Genomic DNA, 26,305 nt, shown 5'->3' with positions numbered 1-26,305 from the left:
ATGGATATCTTTGAGAAATGTCTTTCTTCTTGCCACTCTTCCATAAAGGCCAGATTTGTGCAGTGTACGACTGATTGTTGTCCTATGGACAGACTCTCCCACCTCAGCTGTAGTTCTCTCCAGTTCATCCAGAGTGATCATGGGCCTCTTGGCTGCATCTCTGATCAGTCTTCTCCTTGTCTGAGCTGAACGTTTAGAGGGACGGCCAGGTCTTGGTAGATTTGCAGTGGTCTGATAATCCTTCCATTTCAAAATGATCGCTTGCACAGTGCTCCTTGGGATGTTTAAAGCTTGGAAAATCTTTTTGTATCCAAATCAGGCTTTTAACTTCTCCACAACAGTATTACGGGCCTGCCTGGTGTGTTCCTTGGTCTTCATGATGCTCTCTGCGCTTTCAACAGAACCCTGAGACTATCACAGAGCAGGTGCATTTATACAGAGACTTGATTACACACAGGTGGATTCTATTTATCACCATCAGTCATTTAGGACAACATTGGATCATTCAGAGATCCTCGCTGAACTTCTGGAGTGAGTTTGCTGCACTGAAAGTAAAGGGGCCGAATAACTTTTACATGCACCACTTTTCAGTTTATTTGCTAAAAAATTTTAAATTATCCAATAGATTTCGTTCCACTTCACAATTGTGTCCCACTTGTTGGTGATTCTTCACAAAAAAATAAAATTTTATATCTATGTTTGAAGCCTGAAATGTGGCAAAAGTTTGAAAAGTTCAAGGGGGCCGAATACTTTCGCAAGGCACTGTATGTATATGTGTATATATAATATATATATAACAAACAAAATATACCCAAAATACATTAATTCCATGAAAATTTCAAAGAAAGTACATTGATCATTGATTGGGCAGAATCCAGGTGGGAAAAGGGAACAAATCCAGTATTCATCCACCATCACCAAAGAAGGGAGGAAGAGGAGGTGTATTGGACTCCCCAATTGAATGGTGTTTTCACTCTGTGAGTGGGTTCCCTTACCAGAACTGATGGACCACCCTTAGTGGCAAGGTCATATGCGCATCCAGAGATGATACCCCTCTGCGGGTACCAGTGGATCTCCTCAGTCACTGGGATCTCGATGCTAGGTTCCAGTTTCCACACCAGTCGGCAATGAGAAAAAGGAGGAATTTCACTCTAAAAATATCACTTATAAGCCCTCAGGCCATAAGTGTAAGAAAGGAAGGGAACCTCCAATAGTGTAGTATATTCAATAATAAAAAGACTTTTATTGTTAAGAGCACAACAAGCTGAGTCACCAACACAGTACATAAAACAGCCGGCAAGCTTAACCCTAGCATCGAGATCCTGGTGACTGAGGATTTCCACTAGTCCCCGCAGAAGGACATCTATGCATATGACCTTGCCACTAAGGGGGGGGGGGTCCATCAGTTCTGGTAAGGGAACCCACTCACAAAGTGGAAACGCCATTCAGTTGTGGACTCCTACCATGTTTCCCCTAAAATAAGACCTAGTGTGATTGTCGATGATAGCTGCAATAAAAGCCCTACCCCCCAAATAAGCCCTAGTTAAAGTCCTTGTAGGTCTTCTTTTCAGGGTAGGGCTTATTTTTGAGGAAACAGAGTAGGGCTTAATTGGGTGGTAGGGCTTATATTGCAGCCAACACAGACAATCACGGTAGGTCTTATTTTAGGGGAAACAGGGTATGCACCTCCTCTTCTTCCCTTCTTTGATGACGGTGGATGAATATTGGATTCCGCCCTCCCCCCCATCAATGTACTTTCTTTGACGTATTCATGGACTCAATGTATTTTGGGTATATTTTGTTCACTAGTCGGGTTTTATATTATCCTGACACCATTTGGTTTATTTTAAGCGCACTATATATATGTATACTTCTATATATATGCTGTCAGGGCTGTTAGCAGCTACAGCTTCTATTTGGAAGAATGAGTCCCTTTGTCCTTCCTACAAGCTATCATTAGAGGGACACCCTGCCCTGTCCTGTACTAGTACTCCAAGATCTGGCATTAGAGGCAAGTCAAAATTCCTTTTTTTTTTTTTTTCTCCGCTCATACCTTTCAAGAACTTACTAGAGCTGGAAATTTACATTTATACATCCCATTTCCCTTATTGAAGATGTTGTTAAACCCTCACAGATCAGATAACCCTCAAGGTTTATGTCCAAGATAATGAAAACTTTAGTTGTTTCAGAATATCATTTTTTTTTTAATTTAAATTGCATATCTTAAAGTGGATGTAAACCCTCTCCTCCCAGTGAAATGAATAGCCTCAGATGATACACAGAGATTAAACAAATCTCCCTATATAAGTTTTATTTGTATATCTGCTGTCTTCAGCTTTATATACTGTTTAGAAAGTGAATATTGCGTTTATATCTTTTTCTTCCGGTTTCAGCTGTGTGGGTGGGTAGGGGGGGGGGGGGGGAGAGTCTTGGCATACACAGTGTGCTCACTGTTTGTAGGAAAGGCACCCCCCCCCCCGCCCCCCATAGGCAGAAGAAGACAGAAACATGCAGAGTTGTGCTTTGAATAGACCAGCTCTCTGCTAGTCTATATATAGCACCCATCCCAACACAAATTTCCAGCTGCTTTTATCTCCGGTCGCAGAGAAGTTGTCAGAAGTTATGCTGATAACAGAAGAACGGAGCAGCATAAAGACACTGGACTTAGGGCTTTGGAGAGAGAGATAAGTAAATACTACAGATATGTGCCCAGGTAAAATTTCATGAATCGGGTTTACATACACTTTAACTATAATGACACATTTTATTTGCTTGTAAGTGATTTTACCCACCTTTTGCATTAATTTTGGCTTTACACAGAAGATGAGCGAGAACCAGGGTTGTCTGATAGGCAATGAGGTCTTGATGGGGCAAACAAAAGATAAAAATCACCACTGTATAGGACTGCCCATATTGTTACATACTCCATATTGGTCCGGCTTCGTTACTTATAAAGTATAAATTTGGTACTTATAAAGTATAAAACAGACCTGACCACTTTATAGGCATGTGCCAGTTTGAAAGTGAAAAGTTGTCACAATTTATTTGTGGCTATCTGTCCAGGACAGCATACAGACTTGGTTGGTAACTAGCTCATTATATCCCCCCCCCCCCCCCCCAATAGAATAGCCCAGATTTCTGTCCGTATTTAATTGGGTTGAACACTAAATTTTTTTTTGTGCAGGGTTCCTAAATACAGTTGCTTATTGAACAGCACAGTGGCAATGCGGTTAGCACTTCTGCGTAGCAGCACTAGGGTCATTGGTTTGAATCCCAACCATGTCACTATCTTCAAAGTTTTCATATTCTCCATTTGCCTGTGTGGGTTTCCTCCATGTACTCTGGTTTCCTCAGAGTACTTCAGTTTCCTTCCACACGCCAAAGACATGCTGGTAGGTTAATTGGATCCTTTCTAAATTGGCTTAGTATGTGTGTTTAGAATGCGATTTGGGGACTCTGATTGTAAGCACCTTGAGATCAGGGACCAATGTGAATGTACAATATATATGTAAAGTGCCGCATAATTTGGTACCATATAAATACCTGTAGTAATAGTGAGAATAATTACTAAATGTTTTTTTAATTATTTTCTCTTAAAACAGGTGAGCCTGATTTAACTTGGTTTGCCAGGTCTGGTGAAGACAGTTGCTGTTCCCTAGAGGACAATCCAAAAAACACAGATCATAAATACAACACGGATTACCCTGAGGTTTGCAATCCCATCATGGATCACTCAGAAAGCACTGACTACACTGTGGTGTGCTCTAAAGAGCTGTATACCCATGAAGCTGCAAGTACCCATTCTAGAGAGCTTGTGCGGGAAGTGGTTAATTGCAAGGAGAATGTTTGGTTTGATCAAGCCGGTTGTTTCAAACTGCAGGAAGCAAGTAGTGAAATCTCCAAGTATAAATATACAGCACGTGCTTCCATGGTTTTAGAGAATAAGGCTGTGCCCAATGAACCAGAAATTCTTAAAGAAAAAAAGCATATGAATGATTCGTCATCTGCTAATCTTGGCACAGGAAATTATAGTGACAATAAGACTGTAAACCTCACACATGTTGAGGCACATTGCAGTTCAGCAAAACCCATAGATGGTTCCAATCAGGTTACCGTTGCAGATATATTTTCAAGTAGTTATGTACAACCTGACAAAATATCCCACAAATGGGAAAAAAACTTTACTGAAACATGGAAACCTTTTGATCACACTGAGTTTGCAAAGGAAGGTATTGTTTCTGGAAGTAAGAGATGTTCAGACTTTCAAGATCCTAGTCAAGAACTGCTGGAGAAAGATGGCCAAAATGTTTGTCAGCAGCAGAAACCCTTACTGGGCAAATCTGAAAAACCAATAGATCAAGAATGTTCAGCTAGTGAAATATGTGATGATGAAACATTCTTGTCTATTAAAAGTGGCAGCTACAGTAGATCTAGTTCATTCTTTTCGCTTGATGACCATAGTGATACCGAATCTTGTCTTTTTGAAGAAGCTCTTGAAGATCTTTCCAGCAATTACTTGTGCAGCCCAAAAAAATGTTATGTTTCATCCCCAGATGTGCAATCTAGCAGTTTGCCAAGAGCAGTGATTGTTGAAATGAATAACCGTCCTGAGATGACAGCCAAGCAGCACAGGAATGTGTCCTGCAATACAGATTTTTCCTGCGTAATCAATTGTCACAGTGATAAAGCAACTCAGACCAAAGGAACAGATTGGCAGGAAATGGATGTGAATACAGATATAACTTTTCCTGGAATTTTTGTTCAGGTAAATTTAGATTATGCACATTTAATAATGAAAGGGGGGAGACTTGGCGAAACATACACCAAGACACAGAAGATGGTCTGTTCTATATAGCCATTTTAATCAGGATCTGAAAAAAAAAAATCTTAGCTAATGTTCATTCTGCACGTCCATATTTATTCTTTCTTTCATGGGTTACTAAAATGTAATTTTTTGTTTTTCAGGGTCCAGTAAATGTAGGTGACTGCCAAGACATGAAAGACTGCAGGAGGTAAGTTGTCTAACAATACTGTGAAAAAAAACAAAGCCATTAGTAACTATTGTTCTGTGTTAGTGCTATTAGTAAAAATTGCTACCTTAAATCCCTGTTATTAAAATGAACCAACCCCCCCCCCCCCCCCCCATTGGGGAGATTCCTGTCTCAGACGAAGACTAAATCTCTCCAAAGTGGGGGTAAACCACCTTTCAAAAATTAGTTCTGTTGTGAAAGTTTCTGTTTCAAATTTTTCTCTCCCCTTTCCTGTTCACAACTGTAAGGTTTCTAACAATCCCTTTCCAATCCAAAACGAAACATTGATTTTTGAAGATGCACTTAAAGCGGGGTTCCACCCTAAAGTGGAACTTCCGCTGTTCGGACCCCCCCGGTGTCACAATTGGCACCTTTCAGGGGGGAGGGGGGTGCAGATACCTGTCAAAGACAGGTATTTACACCCACCTCCGGGCATAGACTCATGGGAGTCTATGCTTCTTCCTGTCCCTCAGCGCTGTCTGCTGGGACACACACGGGTCTGAGACAGCGCTGACAATTCCTATTGCGCTGCGCGACTCGTGCATGCACAGTAGGGAACCGGGAAGTGAAGCCGCTTCACTTCCTGATTTCCTCACCTCGAATGGTGGCGGCAGCAGCCGAGAGCCGAGCGATCGATCGGCCTCGGCTGCCGGCATCGCTGGACCCCGGGACAGGTGAGTGTCCATTTATTAAAAGTCAACAGCTGCAGTATTTGTAGCTGCTGGCTTTTAATATTTTTTTCCACAGTGCAGTCCCGCTTTAAAGAGGAAGTAAACTTTCTCACTCTGATGCTTCTTTTCATTTAGTCAATTATGATAAGTAATTATCAAACTATAGGCACTGTAATCCAGCCCAAATCGCATATTACTTCCTGTTTAACCGGTTCCCAACCAGGCACGGGCAGGCAAATGGGCGTACCTGTACGTCCCTTTTAAATTTGCCGCCCTGCCATCGGCGGCGCGCTCGTGTGCTGGTTGGGACCCCCGGGAGTCTGGTCGCGTGTTCCCCGCGGACTCGATCGCCGGGGACATACCCGCGATCGTCTCACGGGGCGGAACAGCATCTTCCCGTTCGGCCTAGCAACTAGTGACGCTGATCTCTGCTCCATGTGATTGGAGCAGAGATCAGTGTTGACTTAATCAAAGCCCAGCCCCCAACAGTTAGTAACACACCCCTAGGAACACTTAACCCCTACACTGCCACCCACTGGTTAACCCCTTCACTGCAAGTGTCGTTTACACAGGAATCACTGCATTTACAAAGCAGTGATTGCTGTATAAATGACAATGGTCCCAAAATGTGTCAAAAATGTCCGATGTGTCGGCCATAATGTCATTCACAATGAAAATCGCTGATCGCCGCCATTGCTAGTAAAAAAAAAAATTTACAAAATTGGGGATAGTTTTATGGCATTTTTATTAAACGCTATAACTTTTGCACAAACCAATCAATACTCGCTTATTGCGATTTTTTTTTTTTACCAAAAATATGTAGAAGAATACGTATCGACCTAAACCGAGGGGAAAAAATTGTTTTGTTTTTTTAAAGATATTTTTTGGGGCTACTTATTATAACAAAAAGTAAAAATTAATGCTTTTTTTTCAAAATTGTCGCTCTATTTTGTTTAAAGCGCAAAAAATAAAAACCACAGGGGTGATCAAATACCACCAAAAGAAAGCTCTATTTGTGGGAAAAAAAGGACGTCAATTTTGTTTGGGAGCCACGTCGCACGACTGCACAATTGTCAGTTAAAGCGGCGCAGTGCCGAATCGCTAAAAGTGGTCTGGTCTTTGACCAGCAAAATGGTCTGGGGCTGAAGTGGTTAAAGAAACTTAAAAAAAAAACTTGTTCCCAGGGATAAGGCAGCGCCATTTTAAGTATTGTCTTCTGAGTCCACAGTAGAGTGCATTCTACCCTTACATTGAGCACTTCCTGTACTGTTAACCAAGCCTCCTTCTCAATCCAGTGTTTCTATGGCAACCCTGCTTATCGCTGACTTGTTTTATTTCATAGCATTTACTTGTGCCGATAATCTAGTGTTTGCCTAGGTCAGTCTTATCAGCTTCCGGTGAGAAGACTGCAGTAATTCTGTCCGATGCACTGGTTTACACTTCATGTGATGTCACATGGTCACATGGGGTGTAGTAGGAAACTGAGTGATTATGCTGTCTCGTGGGATTTCAGTGTTGTGCTGTAGGAAGTCCTGATAATAGACAGTGTGCCGTAAATCAGGGAAGATATGGGCATGCTCAGTGACTTCATTCTAAAGAACAAAAAGGATTACAACAATACTAAGCAAGTATGGAGATATCTACAAGCAGTGTTCATTAGGGTTTTTTATGCTGATTTACATGGGACAAAGTTGTGGGACAGAGTTTAAAATGACTTCAAGGTCTAATTTCTTTATTTACATTGAGGGAACGAAGACTGTAAGGCTGGATTCACACATGCGCAGTCACGTGTTTGTGCCTGGGATCTGACACATGTCTGTTCACCGGTTCAGGTCTGAATTTTCACCTGAATTTGCACCTGAACCAGATCCAAACACGCACAGGACCCTTTTGCAATCCGCTCTACGGCCACCCTAAACCAGTGTGAGTCAGCTTCATTGAGAGCCGGTCACACTCGCATGTCATACGAAATTGGATGCAGAGAAACCTACATCCAATTTGCACATATGTGAACTTAGCCTATCTGTCGGTTTTAAGCGTTTGTTAACCTAGGAAAAAAAAAAAAAGGGCCCTGTCCCTTTAAAGCTTGTTATACAGTACAGTGCTTGTGCTGTGTAGTTTGGCCCCCTTCAACACCTGAAATACCTGGCTGATCCTGCCAGTTTCTATCCTCCTCTGTAAACTGATCATGGTTCATCATGGCTGCTGAGCCCTGACACCATGGTCAGTATAGGTGCCTCCATCAACCGCTCTCTCCTGTCTGCTCTCCACCTGTCAGTTTGTGACAGTGCCTTTCATGCTGAAATAAGTGTTATTTCTTTATCGTACATCACGAGACACAGAGCAGCATAATAATGACTATCTGTTTTATACATCTCCTATAGGTGATTGGACACTGGCAACCAATAGACAGAAAGTTCACCCCATATAACTCCTCTCATACTGGAAGTACCTCTTGTTTTTTTGCCAGTGTGTTGAAGGTGATGATTATGGCTGTTTGAAGCTCTTCAAAACTTAATGATTGATTGTCCCAGTAAAGGGCTTTGTGGCATGAAGGCTAAAATGGATGGTACCCGAGCCTCATGGGAAGGAGAGAAGATTCCTTGAGGTTTTGCCTGTAATGCAGCCTTACGGCGCTGGGCCCTATGAAGTGTGTGTTCTGAGCAAGGTGCTTTCCTGCAGGGTGCTATACAGGTTCAGTGGAGTGGACCCCAGATTGAGGGGGACCCAGTCTCTGAAGGTCTTTTATGACAAAGCTTGCCATGATGGGTGAACATTGGACTCCTGTTATGTTCAGAGTCCTGCAGCAGGAATGGTGAGTATGCATTTGTTTGCAGTTTCTCTTTTTTTTTTTTTTTTTAATAGAGAGAAATTTGATTGTCTGTTCTACTCTTACTCATGTGGACTGTGGTTTATCCTCCAGCCACTAGAGGGCGCAGGCCTGCTCAGTATGGCCTATTTTTATATAGGCAGGAAGTGGAAGGGCGGCCATGCAATGTGGCAACAGGTTCGGTTGGCCTCTGGAGACATATCAGCAGCCTAAAGATACTAACAAAGTGGGAGTACTTGTTATGGGGAACTATGTGAAGACAAGTCATGATTTTATGCTGCATATTTACTGCTTATCCAGGAGGACTGTACATCTGAAAGTTAAAACACCCCTGGATGGTTAGCAGTTCACTTTAAAGTGTTGACTGCTCTATAAGCAGGTGCAGCGTAGTATACATGCTTGCAATCTAGTTACTTAAATGCATGTTTAAATATACATGTTTGGGAAAACGTGGGTATATCTCCAGTATAGTGCATATATATATATATATAATGTGCTTGGCTAGATCCCGCAGGTCTAGTTGGGCCCAGCTTCAGTTAAGCAGGTGCTTGCAAAACCTGCTGAAACAGCACGGTTGCTAAAATCGCATGGTTGTGGGAAAGCACAGTTGCTAAAAATGCACGGTTGCCCAAGAATGCATGATTGCACAAAGAAGCATTTTTTTGTCATGTTTTATATAAGTATACAAGATCATGGTTGCACACAATGCATGGTTTATTAAGCATGAATGCACAAAGATGCATGTTTATTCGTGTTTGCAGAAATGTACAAGAATATACATTTTCATGTTTGCATAATCGCATAGAGATGCATGGTTATTAATGCTTTCATAAAGATGTAGGTTTTGACATGTTTATATAAATGGACATTGATTATTCATGATCATATAAAGATGCATGTTAGCATACAGATGCGTGTTTAGACATGTTTGTATGGATTACATGATTTTACAAAATGCATGGTCGCCTAAAGATGTTTGATTGCATAAAGATACTTGAATATACATGTTCACGTAGGATACATGGGTTGTTTGCGGATGGAAAATCAACTTTGGGGTGCAGTCGCTCTGAATCTAGGAGATAGATCTGAAATAAAGGGAAGCTCCGCTGATTTTCTCATCCAATCATGTGCAGGCTAAAATGCAGTTTATTTTCCTTGCGTATCCCCCTCGGATCTCTGGCGACTTTACTTCCGAGTGCACTTGAGGTACACTTGTAGTGCAAGGTGGGTTTGCCCTTGGTGAATAACCCCCATGGTAGCATAATACTTGATCACTTAGAGCTGCTTGATCACATAAAGCTGGTTGATCGCATAAGGATACTTGTTCGCTTAAAAATGCTGGGTCCCATGTAGATGCTGGATCATATAAAAGTACATGATCGCACATAATACATGGTTGAAAAAAGATGCATATTTATACATGTCTACATAGCATGAATGGGTGTATACAACGCACACTTTCATATTTTGCCCAAATACATATTTGCATGAACACATGCTTCTATAGAAGTATATTGCTTAAACACATGCCGGCTTGTTTTCATTTGTACTGCATACACATGTTTATTACGTTAAGCTGTATACATATGTACTTGTTTTCTTCAGGAGTATTTACCTGTGAACTTATTTACATAGGCCCATGTGCATGCGGTCCTATTTGCCAGGGTGCTTGTTTGCCTGTGGGTACACCTGTATGAGCCTATTGACCCTGTACGGCATACATGAATGCATGAATGGCAAGAGCACTTGTATACCTGGCATGTTTGCATGCCTAGGTACTTGCATACTGTACCTAAGGGCTTGTATAGAGGTAAACCAACATTGGTTTAGGCCTGCATCCTCGGAGGACTGTTTATTGGGATACCTGTTTATACAAGTTAAAACGGTTCCAAAAAAAGAAAGGCAGCTGGAGGAAGCAGGAGCACCACTGCCAGGTTCAGTGATGTGGCAGGTATCCACATCCCCTGATGGACAATGGTTTCGGGTGCATCTGAACCACTGTGGTGTTTGGCATTGCAGTGTGTCCTGGCGCATTAATTTTTCATCATGCTGCAGCCATATCACCTTGTTCATGCCTGATCTCAGTTGATTGAAGCCTAAACAGGATCAAGCCTATTTAGTATACAGATGGGAGACTGCCCTGGGATACCAGATGCTGTAAGCTATTTCACCACCGGGGTGAGGGAAGCATCTGAGGCTTCTGGGTTTTTGAGAGTATCTCAGGCCAGGAAGATGTAGGGCAGTGTCAGAGCTGGTTTATTCCATCTTTTGCTGGCAGAAAACTGGTTAAGGGCACCTCTTAAGGTGGGGGTCTGTCACAGAGTCATCAGTCTTACATTTACTCTTGGAGCAGAAGTTATGGCCTCATTATTGTGAGACAATTAAATGGTGGCAGTTACAAAGTCAAATAGGAACATGAGGTCTGTCTTAAGAGCGCAACCCGCTGAACATCCTTCTGCTTTCAGATAGGTTAGATGGTTCAGTGATAACCTCTCTGCAAGAGGTAGGTTTCATGTGACGGTTTGTTTCCAGACTCATCAATACCTTCTTCTTTGCTCAAGAAGCAGTCAATTCCAGGGGTTCCTCCAATATATTTCTACAGAAGGAAGCTGCGTTTGGATCAAAGCACGTTTTCTCTACATACAGCCATACTCCAGGTCTTGGTAGGGGTTCATTCCCTGTCGGTAAACTTGAGGATCCAGGCATTGCTTTGCCGGAAAGGCTCTGCTTCTGGGGTGTTGCAGAGCAAAGATTGGTGCTTGATATTGTTCCTTTTCAGGAATCTGGAAGATAACCACTGATATCAAGTCTCTCTAAGTTGACTTAAGGCTGGCTACAGTTCAGTTGGCTTGCTCTCCATGGGAGAAAATACTGTCCAATAGCTGGTCATTTTTTGGGCAGTATGCTTTGCTCTGGATTATAGGTCAAACCTTTTGTAGGTTCAGTCTGTAAATTCCTTTGCAGGCATGTATGTATAAACCACCAGGGCGACACCAGCGGTCAGCCGACTCAGAGAGATGTACCACATTCTGTCTGGGACAGTACAAGTGCTGTCTCCATCTGCAATACATATTCCAGGTATAGGATAGTGGCAAGAGGAACGCTGCAGGGGAATCTACTCAGTTCAAGTTCTACAACAGTTGGGACAGGTGTGTCCAAGACAAGAGTCTCTCTCCCAGTGGTGATACTGGTAATACCTTAAGGTCTGGTCCTTATTTGACGCTTTTTTCCCTGTTTAGGATTTTTCCACATCTGTTGCGAAGAAGCCATAAGGTGGTAATACGGACATTAGTGTTGACCGAATTAGCCTAAGGGGGCTTGGTACGCAGACATAGCAGGTCTTGCAGGGGTTACTCCTTTGGATACTCCCAGTGCAGCAGGACCTGATGTCCTTGAGTCCTCTATCTCAGCACTGGAAGCCAGCTTCGGGGAACTTCAATTAAAGGACTTAAATATTTTTTTGCCTGGCGTGAAGCCAGGAAGTGGCACCAGCAGAAATATGTGAGTGGGAGGTTTTTCTCTTTCTCCAATCGGTAGAAGGAAGCAGTTTGGCCTTAACCACTTCTGCCCCGGACCATTTGGCTGGCCAAAGACCCGAGAACTTTTTGCGATTTGCCACTGCGCCGCTTTAACTGACAATTGCGCGGTCGTGGCTCCCAAACAAAATTTACGTCCTTTTTATTTCTCTACCAATAGAGCTTTCTTTTGGTGATATTTGATCACCCTTTGCGGTTTTTATTTTTTGCGCTATAAACAAAAAGACAATTTAGAAAAAAAAGCATTATTTTTTTACTTTTTGCCATAATAAATATCCCCAAAAAATATATATAAAAAAACATGTTTTTCCCCTCCATTTAGACCGATACGTATTTTTCTACATGTTTTTGGTAAAAAAACAAATCACAATTGGTGTTTGATTACTTTGCACAAAAGTTATAGCTTTTACAAAATAGGGAATAGTTTTATGGCATTTTTATTAATAATTTATTTTTTATTAGTAATGGCGGCGATCAGTGATTTTTTTTTTTTTGTGACTGCGACATTATGGTCGACATATCAGACGCTTTTGGCACGATTTTGGGTACCATTCACATTTATACAGCGATTAGTGCAATTAAAAATGCACTTACTGTGTAAATGTGACTTGCAGTGAAAGGGTTAACCACTAGGTGGTGCTGTAGGGGTTAAGTGTGTCCTAGGGAGTCATTCTAACTGTGGGGGAGGGAGGGGCTGTGTGTGACACAACACTGATCACCGCTATCTATTACAGGGAGCAGTGACAGTGTCACTATGCAGAATGGGGAAATGCTTGTTTCCAATAGCATTTCCTCGTTCTTCTCCGTGAGACAATCGCGAGTTTCCCCGCGGACATAGAGTCCAGGGGACCCCGCGATCACGCTCACGAAGCTCCCGGCGGGCGCCCGCCTCTTGAGCGGCAACGTACAGGTATGTATTTCTGCGTGTACGTGCCCTGCTGCTGCAGTATATCTGCGTGAGGCAGTCAGGAAGCGGTTAAGTACCTTTAAGGGTCGTACCTACCCATTTTTTTTTTTCCAGGGGCCGTTTTTTCTCACTCCTTTTTTTTCATACCTCATACAGTATGTAACTTGAACAGTCCCACCTGTCAGGCCATTCTTGTGTCCTTGGGACTTGAATTGGCCCTGACTGTCCTTGCAGAGGGCACTTTTTTTAACCAATCAGGGGATTCTGTTGATCTTTTTTATCTCAGAAGGTGGCTTCTTTGGATTCTATCACTTCACGAAGTGGAGTTTCAGTATTGGCGGCTATTTCATGCAAGGAGCCATTCTTGGTCTTGCATCATAAGGTGATGTTGGGTCCTCATCCATTTTTTATTGCTCAACTGCTTCAGCCCCGTAAAAATGTACCCCCTTCCTGACCAGAGCTCTTTTTTGTGATTCGGCGCTGCGTTGCTTTAACTGACAATTGCGCGGTCGAGCAAAATTGTACCTAAACAAAATTTACATCCTTTTTTTCCCCACAAATAGAGCTTTCTTTTGGTGGTATTTGATTGCCTCTGCTGCTTTTTTTTTTTTGCACTATAAACAATTTTGGAAAAAACAAAACAATTATTTTATTTTTTTGCTATAATATCCCCCAAAAATTATATAAAAATCCAATTTTTTTGCTCAGTTTAGGCCGATGTGTATTCATCTACATGTTTTTGATAAAAAAAAATGCAATAAGCATATATTGGTTTGCGCAAAAGTTATAGGGTCACAAAATAGGGAATAGATTAATAGCATTTTTATTATTATTATTTTTTTTTACCAGATTTTTTTTATCGTGACTGCAACATTATGGCGGACACATCGGACAATTTTGACACATTTTTGCGACCATTGGCATAAATGCAGCGTTTTATTGCTGTAAAATTGCATTGATTACTGTAAAAGTCACTGGCAGTAAAAGGGCTATCACTAGGGGGCGATCGAGGAGTTAACTGGGAGGTGATTCTAACTGAAGGGGGAGGGGACTGACTGGAGAAAGTGACGGCTCGTGGTTCCTAAATAATAGGAACACACGACCTGTCACTCCTTTCAGAACAGGATAGTGTGTGTTTATACACTTGTCCCTGTTCTGTCTCTCCTGCTTACGATTGCTCAAGGCCGACGGTCATCGTGACCATCAGCCACGAGTACCGGCGTCCCCGCTGTGCGCCAGGCGCGCGCCTGCTATCCCGACCCCGCGAGCCAAGGTATAGCTATGACGGCTCACGCAGGGGAGCCAACCTGCCACAGTATACTGCGGCGGATGGTCGGGAAATGATTAAAGTGGTTTCTAGTTTTTTACTTGAATTAGGACAGTGCCTTGCCTTTTATATTTCTCCTAAATGCACAATCGGCAGGAGAAAGATCGTCATTGTTATGGTGCTCTGTATCCCGTGATGTACTCCAAGAAAAGGATTTTACAGGTAAGCTGTATTGAAGATCAATTGTTTCATACCATCTGCTCTGTGTCCTAATGCTGTTTCCCCCTGTATGTATAAAGAAGAAAAAAATGCTGATTATACCCTTATTTCAGATCGCTGATTGGCGCTCATGTAACCGGACAGCTCTCTCCTCCTCTCCTCGTCCCGCCTGATGTTAGCGGGGGAATCCTGGCCCCGCCCACTGCAGCTGTCAGATGGGCAGAGGAGAGCTGGCTGGTCATGTGAAGGCATTCTTAAAACGGTGATGTGGCCAAATCTATAATTTAGATAAAAATACCCCTATAATACACAAGCTTAAGCTCTCTGCCCCTTCTTTCTGAAAGCTCAGACAAAAATTATAAATTGTGCACTTTAAAAGGACGCAGGCGGCTTCCCTTCTTTTTGAGTCACCATAGCGATATACCTAGTTGATGGTATGAAGTGTGGAGTCTGTGAGGTCTGAGTGACGGTTTAAAGGGTCTGTTTCAAGGCGATCTCTTGTTCCTGGTTCAATTCTAAAAATGTGGATGGAATAAATGCTCCTTACTGTTTGCCGTCTTTTAAGCATATTTACATCTTGGTGGTCGGGCATCCTTTTCGCCTTTTTTGTGTGTATCACCGTGGTGTTGGAATAAGGATTACCAGAGAGGATTATATACTTGCTGTAACCCCTTCTTTTGCCATATGACTTGTTGCTATATGGAAGTCACTTTCTACATATGTTATTATATGGAAATAATTTTTGAAGCATTGGTTATAATTTTTTAAAAATATGATATTTTTTTAATCATTAGTCTTTGACCCCCAGCAAATTGCATCACAACACCCCCAGCAAATCTTATCAAATAGCCCCCAGCACATTGCATCATGTTGCCCCCCATAAATAGCATCACAACACCCCAAGCAAATAGCATCACAAAATCACCCACAAATCGCATCACATTGCCCCATGAAAACTGCCCCAAACAAAACTTGCCCCATCATAGTGCCTCCATCAGAATTGTCCCATCAAAATCACCACCCTCAGAATTGCCCCATCCAAACTGCCTGCCATATTGCCACCATCCAAACTGCCCTGTCATATTGCCACCATCCAAACTGCCCCGTCATATTGCCACCATCCAAACTGCCCCGTCATATTGCCACCATCCAAACTGCCCCCATCAATATACAAGCAGACAAAAGGAAAGTAACTTGAAAAGGACATCCATTACGCAAAGAAAAGGGGAAAGACATTCTAACACGCAGAATAAAGAAAGGGAAGACATAAAAAAAAACAAAAAAAAAAAACACAGATTGCAAAAAAACAGGGCAATTTAGACCCAATTTTTATATATATATATATATATATATATATATATATATATATATATATATATATATATATATATATATATATATATATATATATATATATATATATATATATATATAATATTACACAGTGGGGCAAAAATTTATTTAGTCAGCCATCAATTGTGCAAGTTCTCCACCTTAAAAAGATGAGAGAGGCTGTCATCATAGGTATACCTCAACTATGAGAGACAGAATGTGGCAATAAATCCAGATAATCACATTGTCTGATTTTTGAAAGAATTTATTTGGAAAATAAGTATTTGGTCACTTACAAACGAGCAAGATTTCTGGCTCTCACAGACCTGTATCTTCTTCAAAAGGCTCTTTTGTCCTCCACTCATTACCTATATTAATGGCACCTGTTTGAACTTGTTATTAGTATAAAAGACACATGTCCACAACCTCAAATGGTCACACTCCAAACGCCACTATGATGAAGACCAAAGAGCTGTCGAAGGACACCAGAAACAAAATTGTAGACCTGCACCAGGCTGGGAAGACTGAATCTGCAATAGGCAAGCAGCTTGGTGTGAAGAATACAACTGTGGGAGCAATAATTAGAAAATGGAGGACATACAAGACCACTAATAATCTCCCTCGATCTGGGGCTCCACGTAAGATCTCACCCTGTGGGATCAAAATGATCACAAGAAAGGTGAGCAAAAATCCCAGAACCACGCCGGGGATCTAGTGAATGACCTGCAGAGAGCTGGGACCAATGTAACAAAGGCTACCATCAGTAACACACTACGCCGTCAGGGACTCAGATCCTGCAGCGTCTGAGATTTGCTAGAGAGCATTTGGATGATCCAGAAGAGGATTGGGAGAATGTCCTATGGACAGATGAAACCAAAGTAGAACTGTTTGGTAGAAACACAACTCGTTGTGTTTGGAGGAGAGAAAATGCTGAGTTGCAACCAAAGAACACCATACCTACTGTGAAGCATGGGGATTGCAACATCCTGCTTTGGGGCCGTTTCTCTGCAAAGGGAACTGATCCGTGTACATGAAAGAATGAATGGGGCCATGCATCGTGAGATTTTGAGTGCAAACCTCTTCCCATCAGCAAGGGCATTGAAGATGAACCGTGGCTGGGTCTTTCAGCATGACAATGATCCCAAACACACCGCCCGGGCAAAGATGGAGTGTTTGGAGCTCCATTTGGAGAACCATTGAAAGGTCCTGGAGTGGCCTAACCAGTCTCTAGATCTCAACCCCATAGAAAACCTTTGGAGGTAGTTAAAAGACCGTGTTGCCCAGCGACAGCCCCAAAACATCACTGCTCTAGAGGAGATCTGCATGGAGATATGGGCCAACATACCAGCAAAAGTGTGTGACAACCTTGTGAAGACTTACAGAAAACGTTTGACCTCTGTCATTGCCAACAAAGGATATATAACAAAGTATTGAGATGAACTTTTGATATTAACCAAATACTTATCTTCCACCATAATTTGCAAATTAATTCTTTCCAAATCAGACAATGTGATTGCCTGGATTTGTTTCCACATTTTGTCTCTCATAGTTGAGGTATACCTATGATAACAATTACAGGCCTCTCATCTTTTTAAGTGGGAGAACTTGAACAATTGGTGGCTGACTACTTTTTTGCCCCACTGTATATAGTGAGCACATTTAGACCTGACATGTGGATCGGACAATCCACATGTGTTCTGGCAAAAAGGGCATTGTTTCCATTTTAAAAATGCCGCTGTGATCCGCCTTAAATCTCGTAAATTTCCTGTCTGGAAACAATGTGATTTTTCAACACAGTAAACCACAGATTCATGGGAAGTGATGACATAATTTCCTATGAGCCCAGTTGAGTCAGGAAGAGAACTAGGAGCACCCCGGAATAAGAAGTTGGCAGAATGGGATGACTGCCTAGCAACAGGGTCTTTCAAGTGAGTAAACATATTTTTTTTTTTTTTAACCAAAATTATTTTGATTAAATGTAACCACTTACAGACCAGACCATTTTGCTGGTCAAAGACCAGACCACTTTTTGTGATTGGGCACTTCATCGCTTTAACTGACAATTGCGCGGTCATGTGACGTGGCTCCCAAACAAAATTGACGTCCTTTTTTCCCCACAAATAGATTTATTTTGGTGGTATTTGATCACCCCTGCGGTTTTTCTTTTTTGCCCTGTAAACAAAAATAGAGCGACTATTTTGAATTTTTTTTTTTTTAACTTTTTGTTATAATAAATATCCCCCAAAAATATATAAAAAAAACACGTTTTTTCCCTCAGTTTAGGCCGATACGTATTCTTCTACATGTTTTTGGTAAAAAAAAAATCGCAATAAGCGATTATTGACTGGTTTGCGCAAAAGTTATAGCGTTTACAAAATAGGGATAGTTTTTATGGCATTTTTATAATTTTTTTTGTACTAGTAATGGCGGCAATCAGCGATTTTTTTTTTTTTTTATTTTTTTTTTTTTTTATTTTTTTATTTATTGTGACTGCTACATTATGGCGGACACATCGGACATTTTTGACACATTTTTGGGACCATTGTCATTTATACAGCAATCACTGCTATATAAATGCAGTGATTCCTGTGTAAATGACACTTGCAGTGAAGGGGTTAACCAGTGGGTGGCAGTGTAGGGGTTAAGTGTCCCTAGGGGTGTTTTACTAACTGTGGGGGGCTGGGCTTTCATTTAGTGAACACTGATCTCTGCTCCAATCACATGGAGCAGAGATTAGCGTCACTAGTTGCTAGGCAGAATGGGGAAATGCTGTTTACAACGGCATTTCTCCATTCAGCCGCCCCGTGAGACGATCGCGGGTATGCCCGCGGTGATTGAGTCCGTGGGACCTGAGACCGGACTCCCGGGGGGGCCCCGACCGTCATGCGAGTGCGCCGCCGCCAGTGTGCTCACGACGGCAGGGCGGCGTTAAACCATGTTTATGTTTATTACCTGTACGCCAATATGCCTGCCCATGCCATTCTGCCGACGTACATCGGCGTGCGCTGGTCAGGAACCGGTTAAAGGAGACTACTAATGTAAAAATGTTTTTTTGGGTGGCCCTCCACTTTAAATGAGGTGTAATCAGCGTTTTCTTTATAAATCACACACAGAGGGGGTTATTTACTAAAGGCAAATCCACTTTGCACTGCAAGTGCACTTGGGAGGCAAAGTCACTGTAGATCCAAGGGGGACATGCAAAGAAAATAAAAAAACTAAATTTTAGCTTGCACATGATAAAAATCAGCTTAGCTTCCACTCGTTTCAGATCTACCCCTTAGATGTAGAGCAACTGCACTTTCAGTACACTTTTTCAAGTGCAATTAAAGTGCAAAATGGATTTGCTTTTCGTAAATAACCCCCAGTGTGTCCACGGAGCCACAGTCAGAGTGGCTTAACAACCACTTGAAGCTGTACATTCAGAATAATTAGATGTTAGTGCTAAACAAAAATGCAAGGCAGCCCAAAATAACCTGTCCCACATCCACACTACCCAGCATTTTTTCTTTTTTTTTTCTGCTTGGAGAATAACCCATTATCCTAATTGTACAGTACAATAATCGGGCTGAGTATTCATAGACCCTGGTTTGTAGGCTCATTTGAGGCTGATGCTGAAGGACATAGAGGATGTTGAGACGGTGTTGATGGAGGCTGCGGAAGCTTTTTCTTGCGCAGAATGTTGCTATATTGAAGATGGTAGTTCATGCAACATGCTTGATAATGAGGAAAGGCTGATTGCTGCTGTATACTTTTTTGTCTACAGATATTGTGAAATCTATGATAAATGGATCACTCCAGAAAGGTGTTTTCTCTTTTTTTTTTTTTTCCTTTTTCTCTCTCAAAATCTTTATTGAACTCTATCCAGTACAAAAAGAGTTCGCAAATAAATTCTGGTCTTCAGTTTTCTGCAGATGCAGTTTTATGGCACTCGGATGTTGGGATCTAGTTTTTGCGTTTCCTTCTCATTCATTACTTGGAGACATTCCAAAGTCTGTACTTTGCCTGTATGCTGTACTAGGAATTTATGGGCCAGTTAAATGCTTCTTTTCTTCAATTTCTTATGGGCATGTTAAGTATAGTACAGCATGTAAGATCACCTTCTCTTCCCTTCATTGGTTACTCTGCATTGCTTCTACAAAATCAAGGACTTGCAGAGTGGGGTAGGACTATAGGGGAAGTGTCCAGGGAGTGTGTCCTTGAAAGCTGATCGTAGTGTTCAATCAGCTGAATGTACAAGCCTGTAACCCAGGGTTTATGAATACTTTGTGTCTTGTACTAAGCAGTAAATTCAGAATTTACAGATGAGTCAAATTCCTCTTCTCTAATTATTCAGCTTAATGGGTAATGTTTTCAATAGTGTTTACCATTTTAAAACGTGCTAGTCCCCCCGCCCCCTTTTTTAATATGCCTTACCGGAAGTCCTTCTTTGCTTAGTGAGGTAGTGCTTAAAGGGGTTGTAAAGGTAAAAGTTTTTCTCTTTCTATTCACCGACCCACACAGCTCCTCTCTGTAACTAAATGGGTTGTATAGCCTGCCATTAGGAGAAACTAGGCAAAATTGTTACACAATACACAGAACTTTATTCCCACCCCGGGGGGCGGGCCCCGTGCTATCAACCCTTCCCACTGCTCCTAGCAGCTTTTAGTTTTTATTTTGCCTAGCAAGGAGAATAACCTAGCACACCCTGCGGGCCTCTCGGTCCATACTTTTGCTGCAGGTTTGCTGCTTTTTGCGCAAGATAGAAGATTCCAGGATCTTTCATCAACTGCCGGCTGGGTGACAGGCTGGTTAATGATATCCTTGTAGTCTCCCCAGTCCAGCCATCGAGCGTGAGCAGGCCTCAGCTACGGCTCGGCAGGCAGCTACATGCCTCAGCTCCAGAGGTGGTCGGTGAGCTTCAATGTTCTGGGGTATACATATGACCGGGCTACTGATGTCTGGATCACAGTATACTGAGGCCAGCAGCCACCCTGTAACTGCGCAAGAGTGGGTCTGTGATGGAATGTCTCCCAGCTCTTCAGGACTGGTAAGTATGAATCTCCCTGCTTCGGTGGTGTGAGCAGCTGGGCATTCCCTGGGGGGTCAATTCGGGGGCCACCTCACCTCCCTATCTTCTCTCCCAAGTCCCTATCACCCCCCCCCCCCCCCCGAGGGGGTGGCTGCATGTGCTGTGGGCGGTGTGTGTGTGTGGGTTGCTGTTTCTCACCTGAAGGGGGTCTGTGCGGCTGGTGTTGGTCCTGATCCAGGTCTGGGGGTCCCAAAACATGTTTATGGAGGTTATTCTGACTGTTAGCAGGCAGCACGTTTTTTATTTTTTGCTCTGTCACCACATGGCGCCGTTCCGGTGGCCATCTTGGATTTGGGAAGCTATAAATTCTCCTGGTGAGCTTCAGCAGCCGTTTTCCTTAGGATTCCTATTGATTACATTGGTGGTCATTTTCTTAAAGCCTGAACGCTTTTTTCACCGCTGGCCTCTTCTGCCAGCATTACATGTGTTTTCTCTAGCTGCTTCCTGTATCCACTGTGTGTGTGCAGAACTCTGGATGGCTCTTGCTGAACGCTGGAGCTGCTCTGCAGATCGTTGCAACGCTGGTGGGAGCTGGTGCTGCTGACAGTTTTCTCCTCTCTGTAACAGGGTACCTCCTAGGGACTACAGGCACTGCTGTGGCTATCACAGAAAGCCCCAGGGTGGTGAGTCTAGCACTAAGTACCCCCCCCCCCCCCCACGTGGCGGCAGCAGTAGGGTGGGACCTTCACTGTCCTAAGTCCCTTTGCAGGTGGCAGACAGGCTAGGGTCAGCATGGCTTCAGAAACTGGTGTTTCTTCCCCTGAAATCCAGGCTATGGGAACCGGGTCACCTGCAGTTAGCGCAGTGCGCATGGACACCCTGACGGTGGTCCTTGACTCCTATGTTGCTAAGATAGAGGCGGCACGTGGCAGGAAAGGTGCACGTAAGAGGCCCCTGCCCCCGTCCTCTGGGGAGAGCTCTGATGCAGACTCGGGCCCTGCTGCAGCTGGAGACCCTTGCTCTGACCTATCAGACGTGGCTGACCAGGACCGTTCGGACAGTGTGGATGATTCCGGGTCTGGGTGCGACAAGGCTCTTGTTGGAGCACTTATCACAGCTGTGCGTGATACCCTGAAGATTCAGGAGCCAGCGGATTCCTCTGCTGATGTACCGTTCCCTTTTGGGTCCCGCAAGCCAGCACGTTCACCTAAGGTGTTCCTGTATTTTACTTATTTTTTGACAAATTAATCTACAGGGAATGGGGTCGCCCGCAACTGACCTTTTTGGTCCCCAAAAAATTTGGCGGTGCGTTACCCCTTTGAGGAAAGCCTTCTCAAAAAGTGGTCGGCTCCTCCGGTCGTGGACCCCCCAGTATCTAGGTTAAATAAAGTAACCACGATCCCGGTTGAGGGGACTCTTGCATTCAAGGATCCGACGGACAGGGAGGCAGAAGCAGTGGCTCGTTCCTTGTTTACGTTTTGTGGGGTCAGCCTTGCGACCTGTACTGGCATCCGCACTGGTGTTGCAGACACTGGCGGCGAATTGGGAGAGCAGAATGGCTCCCCAGTCTGCGTGGAACTAGCAGACCAACTAGTGCATGGCCTTAAGTGCGTTTGTGATGTGGTCCTGGATACTCTCCCTCTGCTATCCAGGGCCTCAGCGTCAGCTGTGGTGCTGAGGCACCTCATTTGGCTGAAATGCTGGTCTGCTGACCAGGCATCCAATAAAGCCCTGATGCAGGGGTTGACAAATTTGCTTGGAATCTAGGAGCCAGCTTAAAAAGTTAGGAGCCAGGTCCGTGACGGCGATCCGGACCTGTCCCTGGCCTGACATGGAGACGAGTGAGGGGAAGATAGCAGCGCCGCCGTCACTGCATTTGCATTTTAGTGTAAATATGAGATCCGAGGTCTCTCTGACCCCAGATCTCATATTTAAGAGGACCTGTCATGCTTTTTCTATTATAAGGGATTTTTACATTCCTTGTAATAAGAATAAAAGTGACACAACATTTTTTTTTTAAAAGAACAGTGGGAAAAAAAAAGTTAAAATAAGCAGAAAAAATAATAATTTTTAAACGCGCCCTGTCCTGCCCGCATATAAAATCGGTGTTCGAACCACACATGGGAGGTAGCGCCGTGATCGGTAGAGCGAGAGCAATAATTCTAGCCCCAGACCTCCTCTGTAACTCAAAACATGCAACCTGTAGAATTTTTTTAAACGTCGCCTATGGAGATTTTAAATGGTAAAAGTTTGTCGCCATTCCATGAGCGGGTGCAATTTTGAAGCGTGACATGTTGGGTATCAATTTACTCGGCGTAACATTATCTTTCACAATATAAAAAATAATTGGGCTAACTTTACTGTTGTCTTATTTTTTTATTAACTAAATTATTTTTCCCAACAAAAGTGCGCTTGTAAGTCCGCTGCACAAATACGGTGTGACAGACAGTATTGCAACAACCACCATTTTATTCTCTAGGGTGTTAGAATAAAAAATATATATAATGTTTAGGGGGTTCTAAATAAAGGGAAGAAGAGGCAGGTAATATAAAACAGGCAGAGGCATTGCTGGTTTGTCATACCAACGGCGACCACAAGAGGGCGCCAGATTCCATAAGGAATCATAGGACCGCAGAAGGCCTCAAAGCCGCGGCCTAAATTTTCGGCCGCCGGCGGAACAGCCCGACGCGATCACGCTGGGGGGGTCCAAAGAGACAGGATATACCCCCAGCTGTGCTGCCCCAGGCGCGAGGTCGCTATTTCTAGTCGCCAATGCGACCTGGCGCCCGGGTTTTGTCGAGCCCTGCCCTGATGGATCTTCCCTTCCTTGGCGAACGGCTCTTTGGAGCCTCGTTGGATGACATTATTACAAAATGCCAAGGGTGGTAAGAGTACTCCCACAGGCCAGGAAGGCTAAGGAGCCACGCCGCAGGCAAGGGCCCTCCTTTTCTGCTCACAAGCAAATTTTTCATCTGCCCGGTGCTTCAGCAAAACTACCCCAGCCCGACAGGACGCCCACAGACAGTCAGAAGCGTCCCTGGAACCGCTAGCCTAACAAGCCCGCGAACAAAAGTGCTACCGCATGAAGGTTTGCCCCTACTCATGTCTCAGGTGGGGGGTCGTCTCCCTGATCTGGTGGTTGAGCTCCCCGGTGATTCAGGCCGGAAAATCGTTCCTTCCTCTGAAATGGACGGTGGGCACTACGGTCGCCAGTCTGTCCGGCTGGGGTGGAGAGATGGGGATTCAGTCGTCTCAGGGCATCTGGTTGACAGAAGAATCCAATTTGCCGATCAATCTGCTCAAATTGAGAGTGATCAGGCTGTGCCTCCACACATGGTCGACATGTCTTCAAGGGCTTCCGACCAGGATACAGTCAGAGAATGCCACGGCTGTGGCGTACATAAATCACCAAGGGGGAACAAGAAGCTCAGCTGCTGCTGGGGAGGTCGCTCACATACTTCAGTGGGCAGAGCGTCACGTTCCGGCCCTGTCGGCCATTTACATCCCGGGGGTGGAAATTTGGCAGGCGGACTATCTGAGTTGACAGATGCTGGACCCAGGAGAATAGACATTGCATCCAGAGATATTCAGGCTGCTGTACCTGAAATGGGGCACACCAGAATTGGATCTATTGGCCTCCCGGCTCAATCGGAAGGTGACAAGATTCGTTTCCAAGACAAGAGATCCATGGGCAGACGCGCTGGTGGCTCAGTGGGATCAGTACCAGCTGATCTACGCCTTTCCTCCGCTGAAACTGTTGCCACATCTGCTTCGCAGAGTGGAAGCCGAGGGGATTCCAGTAATCCTGATTGTCCCAGATTGGCCTCAGCGGGCCTGGTACGCAGACCTGGTGTGCCTGGTGGAAGACATTCCCTGGCAACTGCCGTTGAGAGAGGACCTCCTATCTCAAGGTCCAATCCTTCACCCTGCTTTACCATCTCTGGCTTTAACGGCCTGGCTATTGAAAGCCAGGTATTGAGGAACCAGGGTCTGTCGGACTCTGTGATTCCAACTATGCTGAGGGCGTGGAAATCTTCCAGGAAGATATACCATCGTACTTGGAAGGCCTGCATCTCCATGTGGAGGAGAAAGGGTGGCATCCGCGCTCCTTCTCTATGTCCAGGATCTTGCTGTTTCTTCAGCAAGGTGTAGACCAGAAGTTGGCGTTGAGCACCATCAAGGGGCAGATTTCAGCTCTGGCTGTCTTTTTTTTTTTTTTTCAAAGACCCTAGCGTCCTCCGTTACCTCCGTGGGATTTGAACCTGGTGTTGTCGGTGCTTCAGAAGCCGCCGTTTGAGAATATCAGGGAGATTCCTCTGCTGACCCTTTCACAGAAGGTGGTCTTTCTAGTGGCCATCAGATAGGCCAGGAGGGTTTCAGAACTGGCGGCCTTGTCCTGCAAGTCGCCTTATCTGGTCATCCAAAGGGATAAGGTGGTGTTGCGTCCGCAACCATCCTTTCTACCGAAGGTGGTTTCGGCTTTTCATATCTATGAGGACATTGTATTGCCATCATTGTGTCCTAAGCTGAAGCACCCCAAAGAGGTGGCCCTTCACGCTCTAGATGTGGTTAGGGCTCTGAAGGTGTACTTGTTTGCCACAGCTTCCTTTCGGAAGTCAGACTCACTGTTTGTTTCGGTGACTGGTCCTAAGAAGGGCATGGCGGTCTCGTTGGCCACCATTTCCAGGTGGATCAGACAGATTGTAGTCCAAGCCTACGCCTTGAAGGGGCAGGTGCCCCCCTTTCCAGTCACAGCCCACTCTACAAGAGCAATCTGAACGTGTTAGGCCTTCCGACACCAAGCGTCTGTCGCTCAGGTGTGTAAGGCGGCGACCTGGTCGTCTGTCCATACGTTTACCAAGTTCTACAAGGTAGACGTCAGTGCATCGGCTGATGCCTGTTTTGGCCGCAAAGTTTTGCAGGTGGCCGTGTAGTTGCAATTGATTTTTTTTCCTGTTTTTTCGATAAAAACGCAGTACTTTTTGGTTAATGCACTGCCGCAATGTTGCGGTCTTGGGATCACTCCTGTTGAGGATACCCGGTTATATAGTAGTGTTTTTCCACACACTGCTGTTTTTTTGTGGGTTTAGTTTCACTAGTTGCCACTTGCCATGGCGGATGACGTTTTTATTTGGTTTTCCCACCCCTCGTTTGGCACTACTTGGGGACGTCCCATTCAGTTACAGATAGGAGCTGTGTCGGTTGGTGAATGTAAGAGAAAATAGGATTTCTTGTGCTCACCATAAAATCCTTTTCTCTAATTCCCCGACCGACACAGCACCCACCCCTCCTTTCTTTTTCTACATTATACTGCTTGTTGACGTACTGCTAGGGGCAGTGGGAAGGGTTGATGGCAAGGAGCCCGCCTCCCCGTGGCGGGATTAAAGTTCTGTGTATTGTGTAACAGTTTTGCCTAGTTTATCCTAATGGCAGGCTATAAAACCCATTTAGTTACAGAGAGGAGCTGTGTCGGTTGGTGCATTGCAGAAAAAAGGATTTTACGGT

The 26,305-nt window shown here is 44.0% G+C and overlaps 1 protein-coding gene across 2 annotated transcripts in view; it reads left to right on the top strand.

The window, feature by feature from the left end:
• The window catches only part of RBM44 (RNA binding motif protein 44), a 444,878-nt gene that overhangs the window by 127,758 nt on the left and 290,815 nt on the right, over positions 1 to 26,305 (top strand). For both annotated transcript variants that reach the window (XM_077448311.1, XM_077448312.1), the window contains exons 6-7: positions 3,603 to 4,765; positions 4,966 to 5,012. In XM_077448311.1, the coding sequence (XP_077304437.1) occupies positions 3,603 to 4,765; positions 4,966 to 5,012 (1,210 nt within the window). The remainder of the gene's footprint in view (positions 1 to 3,602; positions 4,766 to 4,965; positions 5,013 to 26,305) is intronic.

Source organism: Lithobates pipiens, unplaced genomic scaffold, assembly GCF_037356315.1.
Source record: "Lithobates pipiens isolate NorthernLeopardFrog02 unplaced genomic scaffold, aLitPip1_a1.2 Scaffold_22, whole genome shotgun sequence".
NCBI classification, from domain to species: domain Eukaryota; kingdom Metazoa; phylum Chordata; class Amphibia; order Anura; family Ranidae; genus Lithobates; species Lithobates pipiens.
Note: the sequence above shows the minus strand (reverse complement) of the source record. Positions and strands in the feature narration are given on the sequence as shown.